Genomic DNA, 25,018 nt, shown 5'->3' with positions numbered 1-25,018 from the left:
GGATGGAGAGACTTGCACTCTTACGGTATTTACATGTTAAGCAAATCTTCCACTGAACGACGAGGAAAATCGCACATCGTTCAATAACATTATCAAATACTTCCCAAAGAATGTTATTGTGTGAAAATGATCGCCCCACACGAATTTGTTCAACAATTTTAATAGAAATACCTCGCTGCTGGAGGTAAAAAACGTTCCTATCCAACGATGTTCGAAGGTCAGATATTTAAAACTCTGGAACAAAATATTTCAAAAATAACGTTGGCACATACGCGTTCCAAAACTATGTGTCGTTTGAGATCATTGTTCAATCAACCTATTATGGGCAGATTGCGTAATGTCTTTGTGATGTGATTACCGCAACAGTTATAACTATTACAAACTGTTTTACGCAGGTGAATCTCTCTGAATGCAAAGAAACGCAACATGATGTTATATAAAGACCATCTGTGCTACTATTAGTCACGAATGCATATGGTCGCGCCGGCTGGTCAAATGGGAAACTGTGTCAGTGCGAACATTTGTTACTTGCACACACGTCACAGATTACGTTGTCCGATACAAACACCGCTCGTACTACTAGGTTCAAGGGGAGCCAGCCAGATCGCCGTCTCGTTCGTTCACTATTTATAGTTCCTCGACTATTCAGATATTTGCGCTCAGTGCAGAAATGTCCGGAGTCGCGAACGACCAAAAACCCGCGCTGCCCTCCCAGAGAGCTTCCCGCAGGAAAAGCGCTCGGGAGAGGAAATTGCGCGCTTGCACCGCCCCGACACTCGACCCCAGTGAAAATCGATGCTGTGATCTATCTGCGACACGGACAAATTAAAACCATCGACGTCGAACTCATTAGACGGTGCAATTCCGCGCAATCGACACACACGAGCACTTATGCAATCGTTTTCAACAGCAGTCGCCTGCTTACAGTGTGATGTTCAGTAATCATTTTACAGTGCGTGAAAGTGACTTGTGTGCTGTGCCTGACATATGGACGTAGCCTTTAACCATGCTTCGTTATTTATTTCTGTTCGGAAAACAAAATTGACATTGGTGCTATTTTGAAGTGAATGCCGGATTGTTTTGGTTGGCAATGCGCCAGAATGTATAAGAACAGCTGACTGTAAACAAACAATTTGTGACTATAGAGGACAATAGTTTGCATAATATTTAAATATTTCCTGATTCCACACATACTCACTGTGAATTTACAAAATAATGATGGCGGGAAAAGACGATTCTAGTGATAGTGACGGCCCGATAATAGATGATAACATTATTCGCATACAATTAAGAAAACCGAGTCAAAGGAAATGGGAATTGCGGACGCGAAATCTTTCCCCTGGGGTGAGATTTCCGACAGTACAACTTTTTGATTGCGATGGAAATCTCCTCGTTGAAACAAATGATGAAAACGTATCTATTAAGAGTTCTGATTTTAACGATTATTTATTAAAACCATCACAATCTTTAAAAGAGAAAGATTTCCGACATATCATAGCCCGTAAACCTGTAAAGAAACACAATACAATATCAGGTGACAAAGTATATACTCGCGTTTATAGAACACCAGTCGTCGTCAATGGTTGTGCAAAAAATATTAATGAACGCTTTATCATACGAAACAGTAACAGTGTGTCAAACATTCCGTGTAAACTCACATTAAACAACTTTACTAATTTACAAACAAATAGCCTCGAGACCAGCCCTTTTCACTCGGAAGGTCTGAGTGAAATAAGCAGTTACAAAAGTTCTGACAACGAAACTTGCAACGATATAAATCAAACGTCCAAAACAGATAAAGAAAATCTGGAAATACAGTCTGAAAATTTAATTGATACTCCCAACAGTCCCTTCTCTTCACTTTCTTCGTTGAGTGAAATTAATCAGGTAATCGAAGACGTGCCATCTAACAAGGAAAACGAACCAGATCTGACACTTCATAAATCTCGTTCTTTCAATGACGCAACTCTGACCGGGTGTACGAAAGGATGCGAAAATGATAATCTGCTGCGTTCTAAATCTGGTATTGTATACAATCCCCCACACAATAAAATATCTTTCCTGAACACTTACTTAAAAAGCTTACAAGCTCGAGTGAGCTCTAATCCGGATTGGTTTGCTCTACATCGCCGCCGAACAATCGAATATGCCCCAAATTCACGTTCAGCGGCTAAGCGTCAGGAATTTGCAAAGATAGCCTCTGAAAAGCGTTCCACCTGCAGAATAGGAGATAATACACCGTCGGAAAATGAATCCATTAATATAGCGGCGGACGACGCAGTCCATTCTGAAATGAGGAAACGTTTGAAAATGTATAGACGTGGTATATCAGAGATCGCGCCTAAGCACAGGAACACGAGTGTATTTACGAAAACGAGAAGACATTCCGTGAGTGGCACGTTTCAAGTCGTTCATACTTCCTCGTCGGAGAGTGTGGACGAAGCTGACGTAGTACTTAACCGCTTGAAGAGGAGGATACTCAGGAATAAGTTGAGAGAGAAAAGACGGAGCCTCGGCGCGAAGTTTCAATTCAGTAAGTGCCCACTTTACTTTTAACCTATTTTCTTTTAAACAAACACGGCGTTCGCGCCGCCTTAAATAATGTTAAACAGTTATAAATATGTAATTACATAAGATTTATATTCGCATTTGTGAGACAAAACACGCTGCATATTCGTTATCCGAGGTGTGGGCTTGAATTTTTATTATCAGCGCTTGTTACGTGCACATTCCATCTTGTCCAGAAAATAGTTTTTTGCTAATAGTTTGGAATATTTTACATCTCTTAAAAAATAACCAGATAAATTAATAGTAAAATCTGCAGTTGTTAAAAAAACTGACACACTTGTACCTATCTATTTTGACTACTAAGTTTGATTAAGCGTAGCGTTACAAAAAGATTGTATAATCTATCATAACCGATGACAATAATAACAGATGAAAATCAGTATTTTCGATACTATATTAAAATTAACGCTTTTCAATCCTGCTGCTTCAGTCCTTAATTTGTTTTATAAATGCACTGCAGGAATAAAACAAAGCCGAAATACAATTTTGCACTCACGCTTGTCTCAGTTAACTAAATACAATTCACACGCTAGCACAGCATAAATAAGTTAACGAATTAGCAAACTTTATTTATTGCCCATTTTCTATTAAAACTTGCAAAAGAAAAGTACAAAATAAGAAAACATGAATCGAAAAAGTTTCTTATTATTTTGTTTTTATGAACAAAAATTACTAAATTAACGCTTAAATTGATTAACGATTGTTTAACTTTATTGAAACTTTCAATTATTGAACATGCTATCAAAGATGTTGGTCATTTGTGTTTTCACCTTTACTAAACCCTCGAATAAAATAAATGTATTTGGGCAAACATTCCATGAGCTAAAAATACTCCTTTTGAGGGAGAAATACGGACTTGGTCAAAGGGCAAAGTTGTGTTAATATTACATTACCTTCCATTATGTATGATTTATTGCTAACTGTCACTATAAGTTCCAGTAACCATGCCTTTGTGAAACTGTACTGTGAATATGCTTTGGGAAATATTATTACAGTTTCCTTTTGATATAAGTAATGGATGTGCATGTGTGTGCGTTCAAAGACACCGGCATTGTTAGTTCCTAAGTTCTGTTAAATTACAAGGAGTGATTAGGCAACCTGAGATTGCATTTTCGTACTAATGTGTACCACAGAATTACGTGGAAAATATTCTGTAAAGGTAGAACATTCCTTTTCAATGTTTTATTCAAGCACTTAGTTCTTAAATGAAGCTATTTTTATTGTGTTGGATAAATAAGGTAAAGTGTGACTATTATAAATAAATTCTACAATGCGAGGTAGGTACTAATGATACATGAACAAAGTATACTTCTTCAGAGGTTCATATAAATAGCGTTCAGATCTATGTCAAAATAAAGCCCTAGAAAGTTCATAAAAAGCCATTTAGTTTATTTTCTGCCATAAACCTAAAAAGATTGTTTGGCACAGCTGTGTATTTTGCCCTGTACGTTAATAATTAAAATCTTAATTACCGGCAACTCTTGTTATATCCTTTTGTGAGTTAATGAACCATCTTCTACATCATTAACCTTATTCAAAGTCAAAAGACACGACGCATTATGATTTTGTAAAGACATAAAATGAATACCTAACATCGCGCCTGGCAAAATTAAGAAATATGTGCTTAGTATAACTAAGTCCCATATCATACTAACCTATAATGTAATAGTTTCATGTAATGGGTTGATTTTCAAACGACATAGGTAAGTCATTTCAAAGACGAAAGAAACAAAACACCAGTTTGTCTGACTAGAAAATGGCATTTAGTAAGTCTATTAACCAAAGAAGATGAAGATTTCGAAAATGTAGGAGTTAAAATGAGCTGCGCAACTTTTTAAGAAATCTTCTAATTACAATAATTAAAAATAAAACACCTGTGTTACAAAATTCTTGACCTCTTTTTAAATTAAACCATTTAAAACTGGCTGGATTTTTTAAATAAACAATACAGCAGCGCCATCTGTGTAGTTTTGCGCGAAACATTGTACATTCAAGTTTTCAACTTAGAACGAGGTTCAACGACTCAAGCGCCATCTACAGAGACTTTTGTGTTTCTTTTAGTAAGTGAGGCTTGTAAGTACTGAAAAGTTGAGGACCTCTGCCACTTGATGTCTGAAGGCAAATAAGCTGCAGTTATCCTGATAGGTGTATTGATAAGTAGCAATTTTCAAGTCTAATGTAAGATGTTTGGTAACTGTATCAAGAATAATCTTGTTTAAAAGACACGTGTCTATAATAGTATAGGAAACTATGTATATGTATTGACGTTAATTAATATTGTTCATGAGGCTTCAGCCAAATTATCTACTTTGATAATTTGTAATGTATAGAATGACAATAAGATTTTGACGTCTATTAGCAGTGTAAACAGATTGATAACATTTGTTTACGTTTAATTACGTAGACGATGTAAACAAAATGTTTAAGACTACATCACAGTAAATCTGTATATAAAATATGTGTTATTTTCTACAGTAACTAAATAACGAAGCTTACAATAGAAAAAGGGTTATTTACGCGAATAAAAAGTAATAGTGTTAGGTAACGCAAAATCACTTTCCCCTATATTGGAAAAACTGTTTTTTGAGCTTGAAAAATCCAACCGCTACACGGTTTTTGCCTCGGATTCCATAAATCTAAGTAATTGCTTCCTTTCTTCCTCTGCCCTGACGCCGTAGAAGGCGAAAACCGACGAAAAAGTGACTTTCGCACGAAAACTCAGGAATGTTGGCACTAAGCCAACACTTAGAGATGTCTGCATCTCTGAGCTTGTCTGCACTTCTTGATTCCTCACGCATTACTTGTAAATAACTTAAGTACACACATTGAATCTTCATTGTCTTTTGCTTAATTAACTTTCTACTGAAAATAAAGAAAATACTTTTATTCTAAACTGTTTCGCTCACTATGACTAATACTAACATTTATACTACATGGTGAGTTCACATCCAACAGTATTAATAACGGTAAATAAAATACTGCAAAATACGGCGCTTAATTACGCACGAGGTCAAGGCCGTTTGGTCTGCGTCTACAAGTTTTGCGCCCAGTGCGCAAACCCGACACGTCCCGTGCTGAAATTCCAATCGAAAAATCTCGTAAGCCGTATTAAAGGATTTAGTTGTCGGCGTGGTTATTAGCGATAATTTTCTTATACAGTGTTTGTACAGCTTAAAAACAGAAACACATGATTCAGAACATGCGCATTGGCGGCGCCTCGAGTCAATATCCTCCCCCCCAGCGCCGCCGCGCCGCCATCGCGGTCCTATTCAGTGCCAGCGAGCGTGGGTGGATAACTCCTTATTTGAATCTTTTGTGACTACACGTTTCTGTTGACAAGTTACTTACATAAAAACATGGTAAAACTGGTGTAAGTATGCCGTTTTGCCTAGTGGGCCGCGAATATTTTATGGAAATAACCTTTTGATATTTTTTTGGTGTTGAGGAAGTCTATTAAGTCTCGTTATGGAGATTTTACTAGCCCAATAGATTATAAAGTATTACATAACTCTTAATATTTAATTTATTGTAATTTAAAAGTGATAAACATCGACTATTTAAAAAAAAAACTATTTGTTCAAGTTTACAATTTTTTATGTTTCGAATGTTATCAACTACAATAATATCATACGCATCTTCACAATACAAATCACGAAACTTTTCATTCCATGTACAAGTTTAAATCAATTTCCTAAAAACGCGAACGGAAGGTTGTACCAGTTTACTTGGAGGCGGCAGTTAGTTGTGAGTTCGTCCGCTAGAGTGTCGGAGATGTGGTACCAGCTGGCTGGCTCGAGTTTGACAGTACTCCGCTCACGTCGACAGGCCCGGCCGGCCGGCGACCGGCGCGTCCCTACCTCACGTGCAATATCATCATTCAGTTCTTAACCTACGCGACACATCCGTAACTTCACAAACTTTAAACTGAACAAACAATGACATGTTCTAATCAATTTTTGTTAGTGTTTTGTTTCAATAAATAGTTCGGTTCCGTTGTGCTGGTCGTGTGAAAAGTAATAGTCGTATTGTGTGCTTGAGAGAACCGTTCTGTGGTATTTTTGTTTCGTTTCAATTCGAGTTTTGGACCACTGTGCACAGGATCAGGGCGGTTTATAACTAGATTAAAGTAAGTAATAGATGAGTTGCGTGTATTAAGTAGTTTGTTATTATAAGTTGTACATATAATTACCCGCTGTTTTGACTATGTGCGGGTAATTTATTGTACGCAGTTTAGAATGCTTTTCGCTTTACTTTGTTTAGCCACATTGTTCCTGCCGGGTACAGTTTATAGCCCAGACTCGTATAAATAGAACGTAATCGAGCTTGTAACTTGTGAGGCTAAGCAACATTGTATTGCGTTGTAGAGGTATATTGTACAGGTGGACTAGTTTACTTCTTATTACTTTGTTACACTATTTTAAGTTTACATTTATGGTTTTATGAGGTTTATTTTGTGGCTACTGCACTAAGCCCGCCTGCATACCTTTTATGGATATTACTACCCCGTTATACTATTTACTACTCGTTTGCTGCTTTTGTTTTCTAGTTTAAATAATTTATTATTTACATTCCGCTATAGTTCTAAGATCAAAGTGTTTTATTTATTAAAAATTTAGATTATTTTAGAACCATTTTAAATATCAATATTAAATCAATAACTAACCAGTAATAAAAAATTTCCCTTGCTGGAAGGGTTCCAAAGTCGACTTAGAAAAATCAAAGTAGAATCGTTTATGGATACACCTAACCCTACCTACTATTCTTTGCAAATAAATTCTGACAAATGCAAGTCCCAGATCATTATAATACAGCCGTTCTTACTATCTCAAGAGATCGATGCGACGTCCCAGGCATCCCTTGACCTGCTAAATCCTCTTACTACACTTTCTGTTTACTATCCCCTGCTCATTGGGCCGTACTCCTTTGATCACAAAGGCAGTTTAAAAACTGTATACTCACATCAACATAAAATGTATCGAAATGTCTTGAAAAATCACCTTCAACCTTAATAGGTACACTGTGCATTAGAATGATTTTTACCCATAGTAGAGTAATCTATGCCTATAGTAGCTGGCAATTATTCGCGTGAAGGAAATATTTGAGTTTGTTTTAGAAACCGCACAATTGTAGGTAGGTATAATATGACTGAAACACGATAAGCTAAAGGTTTTGCTTGCATTAAATCTCAAGGCTAATGAATTATGAATCGATATCGCAAGAATACCTCCATTTACTTAGGTACATTCAGAACCCTGGCACATATACCCTTAACCTCACGTCAGTGTTAAAGGAAAGCTAATTCAAAATCCGCATCAAAAATAGCGGAACAAAACGCGTTGTATGAGCTTTCTTCGGCAAATCCGTTTCTTTATTAGGTGGGATTTCCCGTATTATCGCTGTTGTCAGGTCAACTCAAGTTGCAGTGTGTACAGGTGCTAAAACATCGTGTTTATTGCTATTTTATTGGCGTTCCTTTATCACAATTCTATGATTTATGACGACTAATTTGCGAAACTTTATTAGTGTTTTGTCTACTGAATTTTAATAGCCTTTGTACACAGTAAATCGTGAAAACAACCCCTTAATCACGTTTCAAAAATAAACCGCTATTATGAGCTCGTGGTGATCACGTAAAATTATAACTGTTATTTTAGAACATCCGTCTATCTTCCGAATTATCGCTTGATGGTGATTTTAGGGCAAACTGTTAACCGCCTGTCGGTTTAAAAATACAACGTCAAAATGACTATGATGACGGTCGATTAAGGATTCTCGTAAAAGCCTTGTCTATGGTAAAACCAAAGGTATCCTTTCCTAGAAGTCGTACATTCATTAACGGGATTTATTTCTAAGAATTTAAACACTGCCAAGACACCGGGCGCTAATGTGAATTTATAGACGAATGCAAAAGTTACCGGCTGCGTTTGATATGCAATTTCACTTTTGAATTTCTTGAACTAGTTACGTGTTGCGACTTAATTATGAACTGATTAGTTTCTTTCATAAATGCGCATTATACTCGGTACCTGGCTTCTATTTATTTTCATCAATAAATGATTTTTCATTCAATACTTTTAAAATTTCTGAAAGATGGCCGCAGAATTTCTCCCTAATGGACAGACATTTATTTTGCAATTATCCAAAGCAGTAACCGACAGCTGTGACGAATACTTTTTGGTGCTTCGCGTCGACGTTATTCTAACTACGGAATAAATATTCAGTTTGGGTAATATTATGTAGATAGGATTACAGGAACACAGAAACGTGTAATAGATAGAAGCATTTTTCGTTGCCTTTATCTGCCTAACCAAAATTATACCAAACAAGGAGTTGGGAGGGGCTTTTTTATAAGTTATTACTTTGTTGGTTTGTCTCTTTTGGTAGTCATTAAGCGCGAATCTTTGTAAATCTTCATTGCAAAATCAGAAAAAAAATCTATAATCCTTTAATTTGCAAATAGGCATACCTACTTATATTTTATTTAAAGTTCGACAAACAAATACACTTGTCGAGATATAAAAAATATTACTTTTTTAAACGTCGTAATCGTTTCTGGTATCAAAGCGTTACATTACAAGAAAACCTTTATGAATTTCGAAAGGTATTACAATAAAAATATACTATTGAGCTTCTTAGAATACAGAAAACTTATCCCTGAAGTCTGACAAACAGTCTTCTATTACCGGCGCCGGCGTCGCGACGTAAGCCGCTTAAATGCACCGACGCAAACACCATCACTTCATATGATACGAACATTTACTATCTCTATGAAAGTTCTAGAAAAACCAATAAAGACCTTAGCCAGTTCAATAAACAGATAACAAGTTGCCCCAATAGAAGCTACTTTCGAACAATGTGCATAAATTTTGGCACTTAAAACTTATGCGGCAGGCAACTACTAAGTTCTAAAGTTCGGGAATACACATACATAAGGCTTTTTAAAGTTTTAACCGCGGTCTCTTTCGCTCCGGCTTTGTTGAACTAGAGAGTATAAAAGACTACAAGAGATTTTATTGATGCTGTGTATCTGAACCCTGATTTTAACGTTAAAAGCCACTAGGATCGGTACGTGTTTGGAATCAGAGCTATTGGAATTTCTATTTTTCCTGGAGAGAGTTTTTATTGAATGAGGCAGCTACTTCTATTAGAAACGTTTACTTTTTATGTTTTAAAGATATTACTCATTATCTTGAGCATTAACGATCTGTGTTTCGATTTAAGTGGTCTTTTTGCTGTCTTCTTTTTTAAACTATTGTCATTTTGTAAAATATTCACATCAACAGATCTTATGCTTTTATAATAATTTGGACCTCCTATAAAATATTTTAGGACATAGCTAGCAATTTATTTACTGATTATTACACACTTAAATAGGTACCTACATACTTCAAAAGACATTATTTCCTTTTACCGAGGTAGTTCACCCAAACTCCGACATTACACAAACATGTACAAAACTACCAATATCTATAGTATCGACGGTAACTTTTCCTTATCTTTGTCAATTTGTTGCAAATAAATTCCTCGAGCTCCTTCAATACTGTCAAGGTGGGGTCGTAAATATACAATTTCAAACATCAAACTTATAATGTACGCGGGCTTAGGGAGGTCACGTCATACATTTTATACCTTTTGCCGTGACGTATAAAGAACCTTGTATTTAATATAAAATACAACCCTTTTCGCTATTCTCTAGAGTAGGGGTAAATACGCGTATTTCCTTTTTGGTTATTGATTTGTTGTGGTAATATTGTCTATGGTGAATTGAAAGATAAACTAGATGGCCAGGTTGGGTGACAAAAGTCTATGAAATTATTTATTTATTTATAATCTTCATCGCAATCGAGTACACTAATGAGATTTCTTGAATATGGCAAAATTATTTAATTGCTTCTTGATTGCCGCTAATTAGCTATATCATTTTATAACTAGTAATAACATATTGCCTACCTACTCGTAATGTTACCTAGGTATGTGATTATGGAAAATTATTGCATAGGTAAAAACAACTTTCCTTTATAAATAATTATTTTTTTATAATTAATGTTAGCTTGATATAAATAATATTTTCCTATCAAGGAGAAATTGCACTTTACAGAAAAGTAAGGCTGGAAATAAAATATTGTTACATACAAGCAATATGCAATAAATGTCGATTTAAAGAACTAACAAGCATTTGTTATCTATGATCCGTCATACAAAATCAAGAATCCGATCTACAACGAACCTATAATGTATTCGTTTATTGTGAAACTCGATAAATCTTTGTTAAAATATACAAAAGCAAACGACAAAAGATGTTGGGGGCCGACTGTCAGACCTGTCAGGAACATTGCGGTCCAAGCAATGCTTTACGAGTTTACACCGAACAAAACTTGGGTTATTTCGAATAAAGAATTTGAATTTTCAAAATTAGAATTCATTTTGTTTTCAGATCTGTAGAATAATTTGTGTTACATAAGCCAAATTGCGTTTGTTTAGAAATTGGCAATTGCGAGATTAATTCCATGGCAGAATTATGTCTTCTTTTCTACAAATTTAATTTCTTAATCAAACTGTACGCAATAGAAAAAAGAATGTGCGGACAACACGCAATTCTTTCCGTTGCCGCAGCCAAGCAGTAACATTACGTCTTCGCTTTGAATACATCACAAAACTTATCCAATCGACTCTTTAATGTACTATTCCAATTCCTTTTATCTTTTCCACGTTTCCTTTAAAGAATGCTAATTCAGAGTTACATAAAAGCGTCTGGCTAAATCTACGCCATCTTTTACGAAAGAATAAAACACTGATACAGGTATATCAGTAGGTATAGCTATCGTGTTAGGTAAATCTGGAAGTTTCTAAGAGATTTTCTTTTGTCGAATATGTCGGGGTAATAATCCCCTTTGTATAGGCTGGAACGCGTCGTTATTTTCACGTGTTAGTTATAGGTATTTGAACGCGTCTAGCTGAATGCGGATTGCTGGAATCTGCCTCTGACAGCTATCCGCTTCGCATGAAATTTGAGTGACGTTCGGATTTTGAAATGTTTTCGATATCGCATTGTAGTATTCGATGATCGATAACGCGCCATTTTGCTGTTATTTGTATGCAGGCAGAGTCAATTTGTGTAATTTAAAAGCTTGCTGTTGTGTTCTTATTTTGACATTCGAATTAATATCAGCAAAAAGGTAATTTATGCAAGCGAATATGGCAAGTGGTAGGTTTAATAATTAAATGAACCCCAAGAAAATTCGGATCTAGTTAAAACATTATTTCACTAATACTTTCATATTTCTAAAACGCCAACAACTAAAGTCGTTTAATTTCAGCACGCATTTTGAAACGAGCCACGCTTTAGAAAACTTCCACCCTTCGTCAAGCCTGTTATATTGTTACATAAAATATATAAAAACACTGCCCAAACCCTCGCCCCTTGAGAATTAAAAAAAACCTTAGTAAGCCAAAGCGCTTTACATTTTCCTGTATGAAGCCTCAAGCAATTAAATGTCAAGTAAAAAGAAGGCAAAATTTAAAAAATCTTGGCATTCACAGTTACCCACTCAGTTGAGGCAAGACCCTTTGTTGTTTGTTGCCGACTTTTACAAATTTTGAGCTAGGTTTCATTTTCATTGTGTTTGTTTATCAACAATTGGGGCCGCCTCGGTAAACCAAAACTGCTTTGAACTCGTACAATTGCTATCTTCCAACATAATTTTATTCAGAAAATTCAGCACCCCTTCAAAAATCGTGTATTATCGTGCCGACCACAAAAAGATCACATTCCTATAATTCCATCGTACGAATTTTAAATTTCCGCTCGAGATGTTTTGAAGACTTCGCAAAAGGTAACAATTAATAAACGCTATAGATAGCTTGAGAGGTCGAGATTCCTGAATAATTTACATAAAATTTGGCTTTTATTCAAAGAAAGAAATACGTAACATCTGTGCAAACTCGTTTGACGTGACTCCGGACGGAAGAGATTTGATGAAACAAGATTATTTGTTATGTACGCGCTTGATTCATACCACATGTCTAAAAACCGATCCGACGCTCAAAGAACGGTATTTTATTCATTAACAAACTGTTAATATATGCCGCGGATAAAAAAAACTGTTAAAAATAATTAACTAGGTGATACTTCCGGGTTTCGCTACGTACCAACTTGATTTTTTGTTTAAATGTCTTTGTATGTAATAGATAGATATCAATTTTCTTTGTAAAGCCTGTTATTTTTGTCTTATTAATAACGATATTACGGCACAAGAGAACATGAATTCACGTTTTCAAAAGGAAATCTTTCGTAAAATTCTGTAAATTTTCTCGTTAATTAGCTTTCTTTCACGTGCATACGTCGTTGTTTGTAAATTCTACAAGTTCCAAAGTACTTTTGACTACAAAGTTGTGAAATATGTCGTGCCAGGGTGTATCAAGCCCAGGGGAGGCGCCGGCACGGGCTGGCACGAAGCTGATTCAATAACCCTCAGTGTGCTCAACGTGAATATACGTACAATTTGAGTTTTAAACGTGCTCCTTTGAAAACAGAACTTCAGATGTTTAGTTTGTATTTGCTGCTTTTTGATCGAATGTTTTCCGAATTAGCTAGAATATTTTGTACCGAGGTACTGGGCTGTTTCAACAGATGTATTTCAATATGCTTTCAGTCTGACAAAAAAATGCGCTTCATATCCGAAAATTCAGTAGGTCGTTACCCACTGAAATATTTGATCTGAAAATGCGAATGCACTTACCAATGAAAAGCATTTCATTTATATTTACAAAACTAAGTAGGTAGATGAATAGGCGAGTATCAACCAAACGGGTCACAACTGAATGTCCCAAATGGAATCCGCCGTACAAAAGCCAACAAAATAACAACAGGCCGAAATCTAGCACAGCTACCTTCTTCCAGGTAATTTTCATAAATATTCGAACAAACAAACAACGGACTTAAATGGCCGGTGGAAAATCGTTATTCTTCGAACATTAACGTGTAATTTAAACTAAAGTGCACAACAGCGGGGGTTTGTCTTTACGTAATACCCGACAATTAGGTGTAGCTTAACTAGGTACAAATGACTATGATAGTACCATTATGTGAACTACTGGCTACCTGATAATTTTACTACTTACGAGTATAACTGTTACTAGTAAACGCCTCTCAGGTGGTGCAAAGTTTTAAGCTGGTCTATGAATAGTAAGATAGGTGAAATGTAGCGAACTGCTTACTGAGTGAGTGTCAAATTTTGTTTGTAGGTATATCGAAATTGAGGTAGCTACTACTTTAATGACAAGTTAAATTGTTAACAACATCGAATTGAATATAGGTATATGTATAAACCTAAGTATATAAAATAGCTTTTAAACAGATTACCTTTTTTTTTCAAAAGTATAGTTTCTTGGTAACATCAAATTCCTCTCTCTTGTTTATATTTCTAGATACATCTCATCATATTTCCTATACGTCTATTCCCTCAGTAATTCAGTTCTGAAGCAATAAAGCTCTTTGCCTCATAAATTCACATGCAATAGAACACGAAGATTCACGGATCTCAAAAGAATTTACAATGTTTCTCAAATCGCAGCAGTTAGGCTCATGTTTACGATAGATTTTATGTACAAAACTTTTTGGTCCATACTTAAACATTTTATAGTCTACCTACGTATGTACAAAAGCGAGTTATAGCTTTTTCTGTTAGAAATACACAACGCCTTTTACGCTTACGGATATCAAACAAACATTGAGGATTGAGATTTGTAGTCGAACCCGCCTTGCATTAGGTATAATAGTTTGAATGATGTATTCGAAACTGAGCATTTTTATTACAAAATAGGTATAAGTTAGAAGGGTTACAGACATCTTGGAGTCTTTAGAACATTTTAACATTCATGACTACAATACTTGAGTCGCATACAAATCAGTTTGCTGTTAACTTATTGTATGAAGTTCACTAAAAATGATAACTCGGAATTAAGAATGGTTAACTACTTACAGTATATGGAATAAAAAATGTCCTATTGTCTAAAGGAAATTTTTTTATCAATCCATTACATTCGCTGGGTACACAACATCTGACAAATTTAATCCCCCACTGAAGATAGAGAGATAACAATTCACAACATCAAAACACACAACTAACGCTCAAGATCTCACCAAAATTCTCGCACGTGGAATTTAACGCCTACCTAAGACCAATACGGCAATATTATTTTAAACGTAGACACGTTCTCAACATCTCGCCTCAAGGAATTCGTCTCCGTCTCTAAACAGGAGGAAATGACTCACTTTAGTGTCACCGCTACAAGATAACAAAGTCTATAATTAGAGCTACGATAATAAAGGCTCCTAGCTCTTACATCGGGATGAGTGAGTAATGAACTTGACAGTGGTGTTATTATTGCTGGATGGAGGTGGGCGATGCATTCCACTGCCGACGATGCTATAAATACCTATCGCGGAGACAGGGTTGCCCGTGGAAAAATGGGACGGACGGACGTACGTGATTTTTACACAGCGATGCGCTTTAGAAAACATCTCGTGTTTGCCGAGTTTCTACAGGAATGTGTTATGGTTAGTACATTGCACGGAATAACGGCAACGTTATGTCACTGCAAGTGAGTTATTGCGAGCTATTTAAGTAACACAGTATCTTATCTTTTAACGACGCCCATTACGCTTAAACACCAATAAAAAGGTCGCAGTGTTGTGACAAAAAACACAATCTTTTTTACTTTTATGTTTGACACTCAAAAAAATAAAACACCGATCAATCTGGGTGGGCACCGCACCTGGCAATCCTCGCGGCGACCCACTTCACGTCCCCCGCGCCTCCCCCGCACCCCGCCGGCGTCTGGCTACAACTTAAGAACAACATCCATCCTTATCGAAATGTGTCGATATTTTTATCGATATATGACGGGACCCTTGCTCGCCTACCAAATAGGTTACGGTGTCGCAAAGAGCTTAATCCAATGCGGAAAAACTTTTTTGCCCACTTAAGTAATTGGATTAAGTATGCCAAAAAAAATAAGACCCTTCATAAGACCTTTGACATCAAATGTTGCAGACACTAATGCAATCGTCTGACATTTCATTTATTCAAGTTAAAAGCACTTACATTATTTACCTTTCTACTTACGAAAAATACTCACGTTTGTACTTATAAAGTAATACACGATATTTAAAAGCATCGCAAAAACCGTCTTTGTTTACTGAAATAATTTTGAAGTTCGCATAAACTCGTAAGCTTCCATCAAGGAACACGTCATAACGAGCAAATTACAATATTTTTTTCAATGCTGTCTTTAATGGACCATGACTACAATACTTATATAAATTAAATTATTAAACTTGGCACCAGTTAAGTGGCCTTAAAAATAAAGACTGGCAAGCTCTTTGAATATTCATAAGGCTCTAAATGGCCGAATGGTGTATTTTTCTCTTTTGTCTAAAACTTCTTTGTTGGCTATCTACTTGGTCTTTCTTATGCTGTTGGCCTCGCAATTATCTTCGCTGTGGAATATGAAATAAAACTGTATAATGTGTTTGTTTCTTCGGTCTTCAAAAATTACTAAATCAGTATTGACGGAACTTTTGTGTTTAAAATACTGAAATAAACGTGAGACAACATGGCCATATTAGGCCAAATTGTTGTTTTCAAATTAGCTTATTGTTATTGAAGCTACACGTCGCGTCGACACTAGTCTAGAAGATATGACGAATATCATAGACATTCGCTTGGCATAGCATATATCATTGTATCTCCAAAAACAAATCTGCCATCATGCATCATAATCTTAAAGAAGTGCACACCAGATTATTAGCTTTACTTCACTTTATCTTAATAAAAACTCTGGACAAACAGGTGATAAATTGAAACTACACAATAATTGCATTATGGACCTGTATACATAGCTTATCGGTTGCACCAAACACCTTGTGTAGACACCCAGTCTTAGTTGACCCGTAGCGGGACAAGGAACGAGTGATAAATGTTCTAAGTTTGTTCCAAAGACTTCTACAGTGGCGCCATTGGGATAGGCCAAGATATACTAGTCAATATGCTTACCTGTCCTAAGGTAAGTTTGTTAAGACTGCAAGGTGGCCGCAATTTCCAGAAATGTGATAACAATAGTAAATACAAACAAGTTATTGGAGTATGATGAGATACTACTTGAGAAATATTACACGGTTTATAACGAAATCTTCTTAAGTCTTTCTGTAACGAGCATACGTTTTCTTTTGAAGTGTGAGATATATTTTTGGCTTTGAAATCTGATGTAGAAAAGATGTAGCACTTTCTTTTCTAATGAGCTTATGAGATATCTACATATTTGGCTTTACGTAAGTCCGAAATAATTTTTATGTGTATATATTTGTCTACTTTGACGTTAAAGTATTTTGACAGTTTCAATGTTTTTTTTAGGTCTGGAAAATATACCTATATTCACAAAAGCATGAATCCTTAAACAAAAAGTTACTTTAGTTTATATCTACGGTGAGGATAGATTTTTTTTTACCTACATTATCACAGTTCATATATAGAACAGTAATTTATGTAATTGATTACTGAACACACCATGAAACCTCATTATGACCTCATCAATAAATTAACAACATAATGGTAAAACTTTTCACTCTCACAATACGCATTCTATTATAAGACCGCCCTAATAAATTGAAACTAAGGGTCATGACTCTTTCTCTTACGAACTAATCCCATACCTCATGGCGAGGAAAAAGGACCGTTTCGATAAAATATGGGACTGCTATTAATTTGTCTTTTTTATTTATATTCCTATTTATTTGTTCCTACACTATTCCTATAAATAATCGATGTCGATATTTTTAGAGAGGTCATTTACTCGTGTAACTGTGTCAAAGGTTGTGTTGCGTTGACTACAAAAAAAAACATTAACAATACCCTAGTCCTCTAAATCTATTTTAGCAAAAAAATATTTGAAACATTGCCTTCAGGACAAAATATTATAAGGCAGGTACTCGACATGACATCAAAGAAAACAAATTAATTAACCATAATGAAAATCAAATATGTAAGTACCTACTATTATGTTCCTCGATTCCGTTTTTCCAACGAAATGACACATAATATATCCAACACGGCAGGGTTACCACAAAAACTTCTGATGTTCAACCTCTGCGCAAAATTAAACTACTTTTTGTGCCACTAACATAAGATAGTTTCGTAGTTGGAGGGTATGCAAAAGAGCCTTTTTATAACCATTTTCCAGTCCACATACCACGTTTATGTTCTTTGAGAATGTATGTTTTGCCCTCTGATAATAATGCGAAATATATTGTTTGTGCAAAAATAAGTGAAATCCTTTTTCCCATGGTTGACTTAAAGGCATACTCGGCTGTTACAGGTTTTCCATTAAAATAGTATCTAATAGAATGTTTGTAGTAGAATTAAAATAGTAGTAGAATCCATAACAAAAATTTGCTTTCATATAGAAAAATGCTTTTGTTACTCCATGACTTGCTGTCGATAATACGCTAAATATTTTTGAATAGACCACTTCTCCGCTGCGTAAATGTGTGTGTTAATCACCCGCTACATTCATACAAAAAAGAATCCACCCAAAAAATCTTGACACGGATCTGACGGCCTCTTGGCTACACAAAATGTGTTAAGTATCAAGGAAATACAGCAGCGTCCTTGTAACGAGATACCCGGAGAGAATTGGCATTCGGCAGCGTTCAGCTAAAAGGGACGGTTCTGCCTCTTAATACATCCGCTACTAAGGGACGGAGGCTAAGTAAATTTTCGATCCCTTGACAATCTTCGCTGTATAACATTTACGAAGGATAACAGTCGTCACGTGTGTAATCCCTGAGGCACTTTGTCAATCTTGGCACAAGTTTCAGGAGAAGGTCAGAATAGAAAGTACTTGCGAAGATTTAATATCATTACGTATTCAAACGTATTGTAATTGAACTAAGATTGAGTTTGCTTAGCTATTTATTCAAAAAGTTGTGCAAACCTGTGTGGATTCAGGGACTTCACAGTAGGTACAATTTTCAATAGAAACCGACAAATATTTTGCAAGGGAGCCTAAAATTAAACGACCACTAGGTATAAAGTATAATCGGTGACCCAAGTCAGCTAGTTGTTATTGTTATGACAGCACTTCTGCAACACAATAGGAAGACTTGCTTTCCGCCATCTTCGATATTTTATTACACTACAATATACACATGACAAAATTCCCACGCTACGGAATTCAGATATTCTTGCATTTGAGTCATCAAAATATGTCCATGTTAATATTATCATAGGAACTAAGTTATTATAAATATCAACATAAGCCATTTTTATTTAAGTTGCAAGCATATCTACCGTAAAACATAAACCATTTTCATTTAACTTGCAAGTTCTAGTGGCAAGATCTTATTCTCATATCGGTACTATGTAGGTAAATCTGCTTCACAACAAATTATAACAGGACAGAAATAAAAACCATTTTTAACAAGTTTAACAAATGTCAAGCCATCCTTACCTATATAAACTAGGTATTTACCAATATGCGTGAAAGTTTTTTTTTTTTAATTTCAAATAGGCCTATAAAAACTCTTTCGAAACGTCAAACTAGTTGAGCATTCACCACTTCGCTGACCACGGTGCAGACACAATAGTTAAACAATCGGTGTGTATCACATATGACTCATACGACAGGCAAGTTAAATAGTTATAAAGTTACACACTAGAAATACAAAATTCATAGTAAATGCTATTAAAATTATCCCTAGACAGATAATGACGTAAGCGCTTTCTTCATACCCTTGTAAATCGACCTTTCTAGCAAGTGTGACGTACGATGCTAGGGAAAACCGACTCGTTAATGTAAGGGTGTTATGTTTGTTCAAAGGCATATCAATATTATTATTAGGTACCTTTACTTTTCGCGTTTATACTGCGAGCCTTATTAAGATGTATTTTTTGCTGTCTTTTGAGTTCAATTTTAGATCATTTAAAGTGAAAATGCGTCAAAGGAAGAACATTTATTCTTAAACCTTTTTCACTATCAGATTTTAGAAATAGGTATATGAAAATATCCAATCGTCCACATCCATTCGATACTCTTGACATATTTCCTATAATACGCACGTACTGCTCTCGTCTCTGTCGATTCGAATTACGAATCACGACATCTGTCCCAAGTTGCTTACAGACACGCACTTGTTTCTGCAGCAATCGAGAAAACCGAATCGATCATTATCATAGAAAAATATGTACGTCGGCCCCAGTAATACATTAGAACCAGGCACAGTCTTTACGATATTATATCGAGAAGCTTATCGATTTCCGATTATCCGCAAAATATGCTTACTCTTAAATGTTGTGCAGCTTCGCTGGGCTTGTTCTAACCTACACAAGATTTTATCGGCCAGTTTGCTCAGAGCCAGTAAACATGTTTGGTCCGCAGACTGGTTAGCTAGACAAATAGATAAAAAGTTTTACACTGCAGAAAAATATTAAGTTCGTGATTAAAGGTAAACTTTATTTTGAGTTTTGTAATAATGTGTGTATTTACATCGTAGTTCGTACACAAGTTTCCTAAAATTAGTCGGTTGAGATTTTTTAATTAAAAACTTTATGTTTTCAGCCACAAGATATAAAAAAATATTTTCGGTTGTTAAGATTTTTGCAACGGTGTTTTTCTTTCCAACATACCCAGCTGTAGGTCCTATGTCTAAGTTATTAAGAAACTAGACTCTTTCTAGAAAGATGCGTAATGAGATTATAATAACACAGAGTGATATTATACACCTTAAACTTATACGTACTGTTCACACGAGAAGAGTACTACGTGATAATGTAGGCAGACCTACCACATCGCTTATGTTTTAGCAGAACTAGAAATTATAAGTCTACCTATAATTACTGCATTAATTTTGTTACATAATTACTTTCAAGGTAAATCGCTCATATTAAAATCGCAAGCGATTTTTTGTTAGGTACATGTCTTGGTTTACCGTTGATCTTTGATCACTTTATAGATGTTACGAAATTAACATGAGTAATCTTAAAGTATGATTTGATTAAACCTTTGTGAACATTTAATATAGATTACTCATTGAATACGTGCTGATCTACGATAAATTTCGTAAAGAGAGCAGTCCTTAAGATCGGAAATTAAAACACTTATTCTATTTGATCGCGTCTCAATGTAGGTAGCTACCGATGTGTCCCAAATTGGTATAAGTAGGCCTCTAATCCTTCCTTCATTGAGTGACTCCGTCACTTTAGATATTCATTCGTTCCTATTACGTTCGTTCTGAATTTACTTTTATTCCAATTGAACGAGTGAGTATGAATGAAATTGTGAGAGCAGACGATGAATTGTGATTGCAACGTCTCGTAGAGTTTATGGTTCTGAGAGCTTATTCTAAGTCTCCTTTTTGAACTTTTGGTTTTTGAAGTAGGTACTATAATGAAATAGTTTGATTCGGATTCAAATTCTTATTGCTTACTTTAATTGGGATGATTTCTCAATTAGCCAAGACTGGCTATGGTTTCGCACGAATCCTAAAGGAAATATTTAACGTACCCAGTAAAATTATCCATTTTGCCTATCTTATGTTCTTGCCTGAATCGTAACAAACCGACTTCGTTACTTTCGCGTCTATATCATTAAGTAAGGATGATATCATAAAAGCCTTCAGAATAACTCAAACAACAGCTAGAAACAACCGTAACGTTAGCTAAACGTAAAGATTGAGGCAGGCGGCGCATTCCGCCTTCTCATTGTGACGGCTCTTAATTGTCTACGCGAGATTTCATTGCGGTCCAAATCCGGCCCCGACTTCAGAGACACTTAAATAAATCCCTAAAAGTACCCTTTACTTTACCCCACACTCATAACAAGCCACCTTTGAGAACGTACTCAACTTCAAAAGTAAAAGTCTCAAAAAACTTCATTAGTCTAATTTACATTTACATTATTTTTGAACTATGGGAACTCGAGTGTACTTTTACCATTGTTTACTTATCAAAAACAAAGCTCTCACTTTCCAAATAACAAGATTAAAAACGTAGATCAAGATGTTTCCGAAACAATTTGGAAAATTCACTCGTTTAGAAACACTCGGGCAATCGTTCAGAAACGATCTTTGGACCAAAGGAACTAATCGAGCGTTCAGATTCGCTTAGAAATTCCGAGATATATCTGTAGGTTCAAGTACAGCTGACTGTTACGAAATTGTTTTTCGATATAAAGAAACAAAATATGGCTATAATAAAATTAATATTCGATGAAAAGACTTGACGTCCTTATAAACGACTTCAATAAAATTAATGACTTAGTTTGTAGGTACAAAGGAGGGAGCCGAAGAGCCAGCACTAAAGTATTTACATTGCAACAATTGAAACCTCTATTCGCATAACCACAATACCTACATAAAGGGCTAAAATCGATCGAACCACGCCGCAACTTCTAAAACAAAACAAATGACAGTTGAAACAATAGCAACGACGATGTTGCATGAAACAAAAAGGTCATTGTTACGCATCATTACTCAATCACTGACGTCCCGGCTCAGTAGGCCGAGACCATGGTATCTGTAAATAAAAGATTTTAACCGGACTATTAATCAAGATAAACACCAATTCTGAGAATGGTTGACCTGTTTTAAGTCGCCAATTTAAACCAATAAAAGTAATTATGGAAGCAATCACCTTTGTTGTACTTTGAAGTTGTATTTCGTTCGTTGTTAATCTCATTTTAAATTGAAATGTTTCTTCTCGATTTTAAAGTTCTCTCTTTATGAATATTGTCACAAACATTGAAAAAAAAAAATCTCTTTTTATGACGGAAAAATACATTTGACGGTACACTTTTATCAATTCCATGGATAGGCAGTTTAATAAAAATATTATATAGGTTAATTAAATTATCCACGTAAAAAGCAACCTTGCATACAACGCAGCAGGTATACATAACAGGCGTAGTTTTTGTTCGTTCTAACAATGGGGTCCCATGTGTACCTGTTCTATTTGTTTTGCTTCAAACAAGAGGAAGATCGACTTCAAAACGGAAGTCGTATTGTGTGTGTTTTTGTTGCATTATATTGACATTGTTTAATGTAGTACGTGAGACAACAATGTGTATTGCTTTGCGGTGTAAAGGCTTAACAGTAATGAGAAACGGTGCTCGCTTGAAACTTCTTGCGGTGGGATTCTCGGTAAGACTGCACGGCTACCTTTGTCTCTTTAAGTTGCCAAAGACATTAAAAGAGGAAAGAACTTAAATTAAATATGCTACTTTACGTTTTAATATACCTTGAGCAAGCGTTGTGATTAGCGACGCTCATTTCTTCTATGTATGAGAAGAGGCCGGTGCTCTCATGATTATGACTTGTTAGATGTAATAACACAAGACGAATTAAAATGTGCTTTGCTTAATATGCACACTTATTCTTATCTCAGATCTATTTCGGCATAGATGATACCAAACGATATCATTGAAATTCATGATTGAAGCTTATGTTTGGCTACAGTAAATAACCGCTGAGTTGCCATCAAATAGATAGGTACTCAATATCGGCCGGGCCCAGCCATTTATCAAGGCTTACCGTTCAGCCTAGGCTGAGCTTTAGCCGCCACCGGATATTATGTCTAGTTGGTAATTTTCAGAACATCCGTGTTTCACTGGAATGTTAAATAATTTCGGTATTTTACGATCATAGGGTCTTTGAGCCTTAACAGTCAACGTTCCGAATTGTAGATTCCTGGAATATTATTGTCAGTATGTTTTAATCATAAAATTGTTGAAATTGTTACCCAAGGATATAATGCGTCTCTTGTCTCCAAGTGCCTTTGATGTAGCTGCTGACAGAAAGCTGCTTAAAGACTTTAAACCATCCTTCCTATTTACCCTTTCAGTGACACGACTAACGATGTAATGACCTTTAAATCCACATTCCGTGGAAGTAAGCCTTTGAGCGACTTCGGAATACTCGAAGAGTGCCCGAGCAAGAGTATCTTAGCGACGAAATACGCAACTGTAAAATGTCCTGAATTCAACATATTTAACGCCATTACAGGCAAAATACGCCAGAAAGCCATGTCACGTAAGCCCGTATAACGTGTGAATGTTGTATTTAGTAGTGTGTTTGTAGTTCCAGCGTGGCGTGTAAAGCCACAAATACACGAGCCGCGCATTTAGTTCAAAGGCTAAGCTCGAACGAATCGTTCTGCGTCGCTATTCATATTTTATACGCAACACATAGTGTGTACACTCGCCGGCATTTGTGGCGGGAGCTCTTAATGAACTCGCGCCAAGCGGGTGAAAGATTCATTAAATCTTCGGAAGTAGGCACGACACAGGCCACCGCATCTCATTAAATATTCCCGATATTTTTGGTGAACTGGCGAATATTTCCAGCAATTATGGAAATTACTAAACCGCCGCGAGGAAATGAATTTTGTAAATTTAGTTTCTCTGCGAATGAAAGGGTTGAGAAGAAACTCAACCCTTTCATTCGCAGAGTTTCTTGAACAATCTTATGATTTTATTAAGATTAAAATGATTCAATCCAACGTTATGAATGATAATGACGTAATAATTTGGCACAGGTCATTTGTTGGGTATTCAAAATTTACTTTATGAATATTCCAATAGAATGAGAATACTGCTCGAAGACATAATCAAATTAATATCCTATATATCCACACAACAATTAACGCTATCTATGATCTCGGAAAAATAAACGATATGCGTAATTAATAACGTACTCGGTCCATCGTAACATTGCGATAATTAAAATTGCCGTGAGAACGGATAAAAAAACACTCGACAGTAATTTAAATATTATTCCCGTATGCGAGGAAGATGGTAAAATGAGTATTTACACACAGGAAATCATACGTATAGCAAATGATCGTAGCCTCTAACCACATAATGTATTTTAAATGAAACGCATATTCATTAGGTTGCAAATTGCCCAAACGATGGCCTGGGAATAGCGAGATGCTATCTATGTGCTTCAGACAAACTTACAAAGGAAACATGTTCATTTAATTCTTGGAATTAAGCAAAGCTCTCGCTTAGAGAATTCATTGTTTTATCAATTTGATTTCATTCAAGAGCGTATGTACAATCGTACCTTCACTTGTAAAACATCAAATATTGCCATTTCATATTTTACTATAACAACAGTAATAAATAATTTTATGGAACTTTCATTTCAGTCGTGTTTGCGTTCTTGATTAATGTCAAAATTGATTAAATCCTTGTGAACTGTGTAGGTAAACTGAAAGAGCAATTTGTCATGTTCCGTCAGTTGCGTGCGTACTTCAAAGTGTACTGCCCTGATTGTTTCCTAACGATTACATTGATTTTATCGCAAACTCGTTACCCACTTTCTCATACAAAAGAAATTGTAATAAATAAAGCACTTTTGTCAACTTCCAGTTCATAATCGTACTGTAAACTATTA

At 35.6% G+C, this 25,018-nt stretch overlaps 1 protein-coding gene across 3 annotated transcripts in view; it reads left to right on the top strand.

Annotated features, from left to right (window-relative positions):
* Positions 1–678: 678 nt before the first annotated feature.
* LOC124629866 overlaps positions 679–25,018 on the top strand; it is a 66,959-nt gene continuing 42,619 nt past the window's right edge. For all 3 annotated transcript variants that reach the window (XM_047163519.1, XM_047163520.1, XM_047163518.1), the window contains exon 1: positions 679–2,533. In XM_047163519.1, coding sequence (XP_047019475.1) covers positions 1,216–2,533 — 1,318 coding nt within the window. In that variant the 5' untranslated portion in view covers positions 679–1,215. The remainder of the gene's footprint in view (positions 2,534–25,018) is intronic.

This window comes from Helicoverpa zea, chromosome 4 (genome assembly GCF_022581195.2).
Source record: "Helicoverpa zea isolate HzStark_Cry1AcR chromosome 4, ilHelZeax1.1, whole genome shotgun sequence".
In the NCBI taxonomy this organism is placed as follows: domain Eukaryota; kingdom Metazoa; phylum Arthropoda; class Insecta; order Lepidoptera; family Noctuidae; genus Helicoverpa; species Helicoverpa zea.
This window is presented reverse-complemented; position numbering and strand designations above follow the sequence as displayed.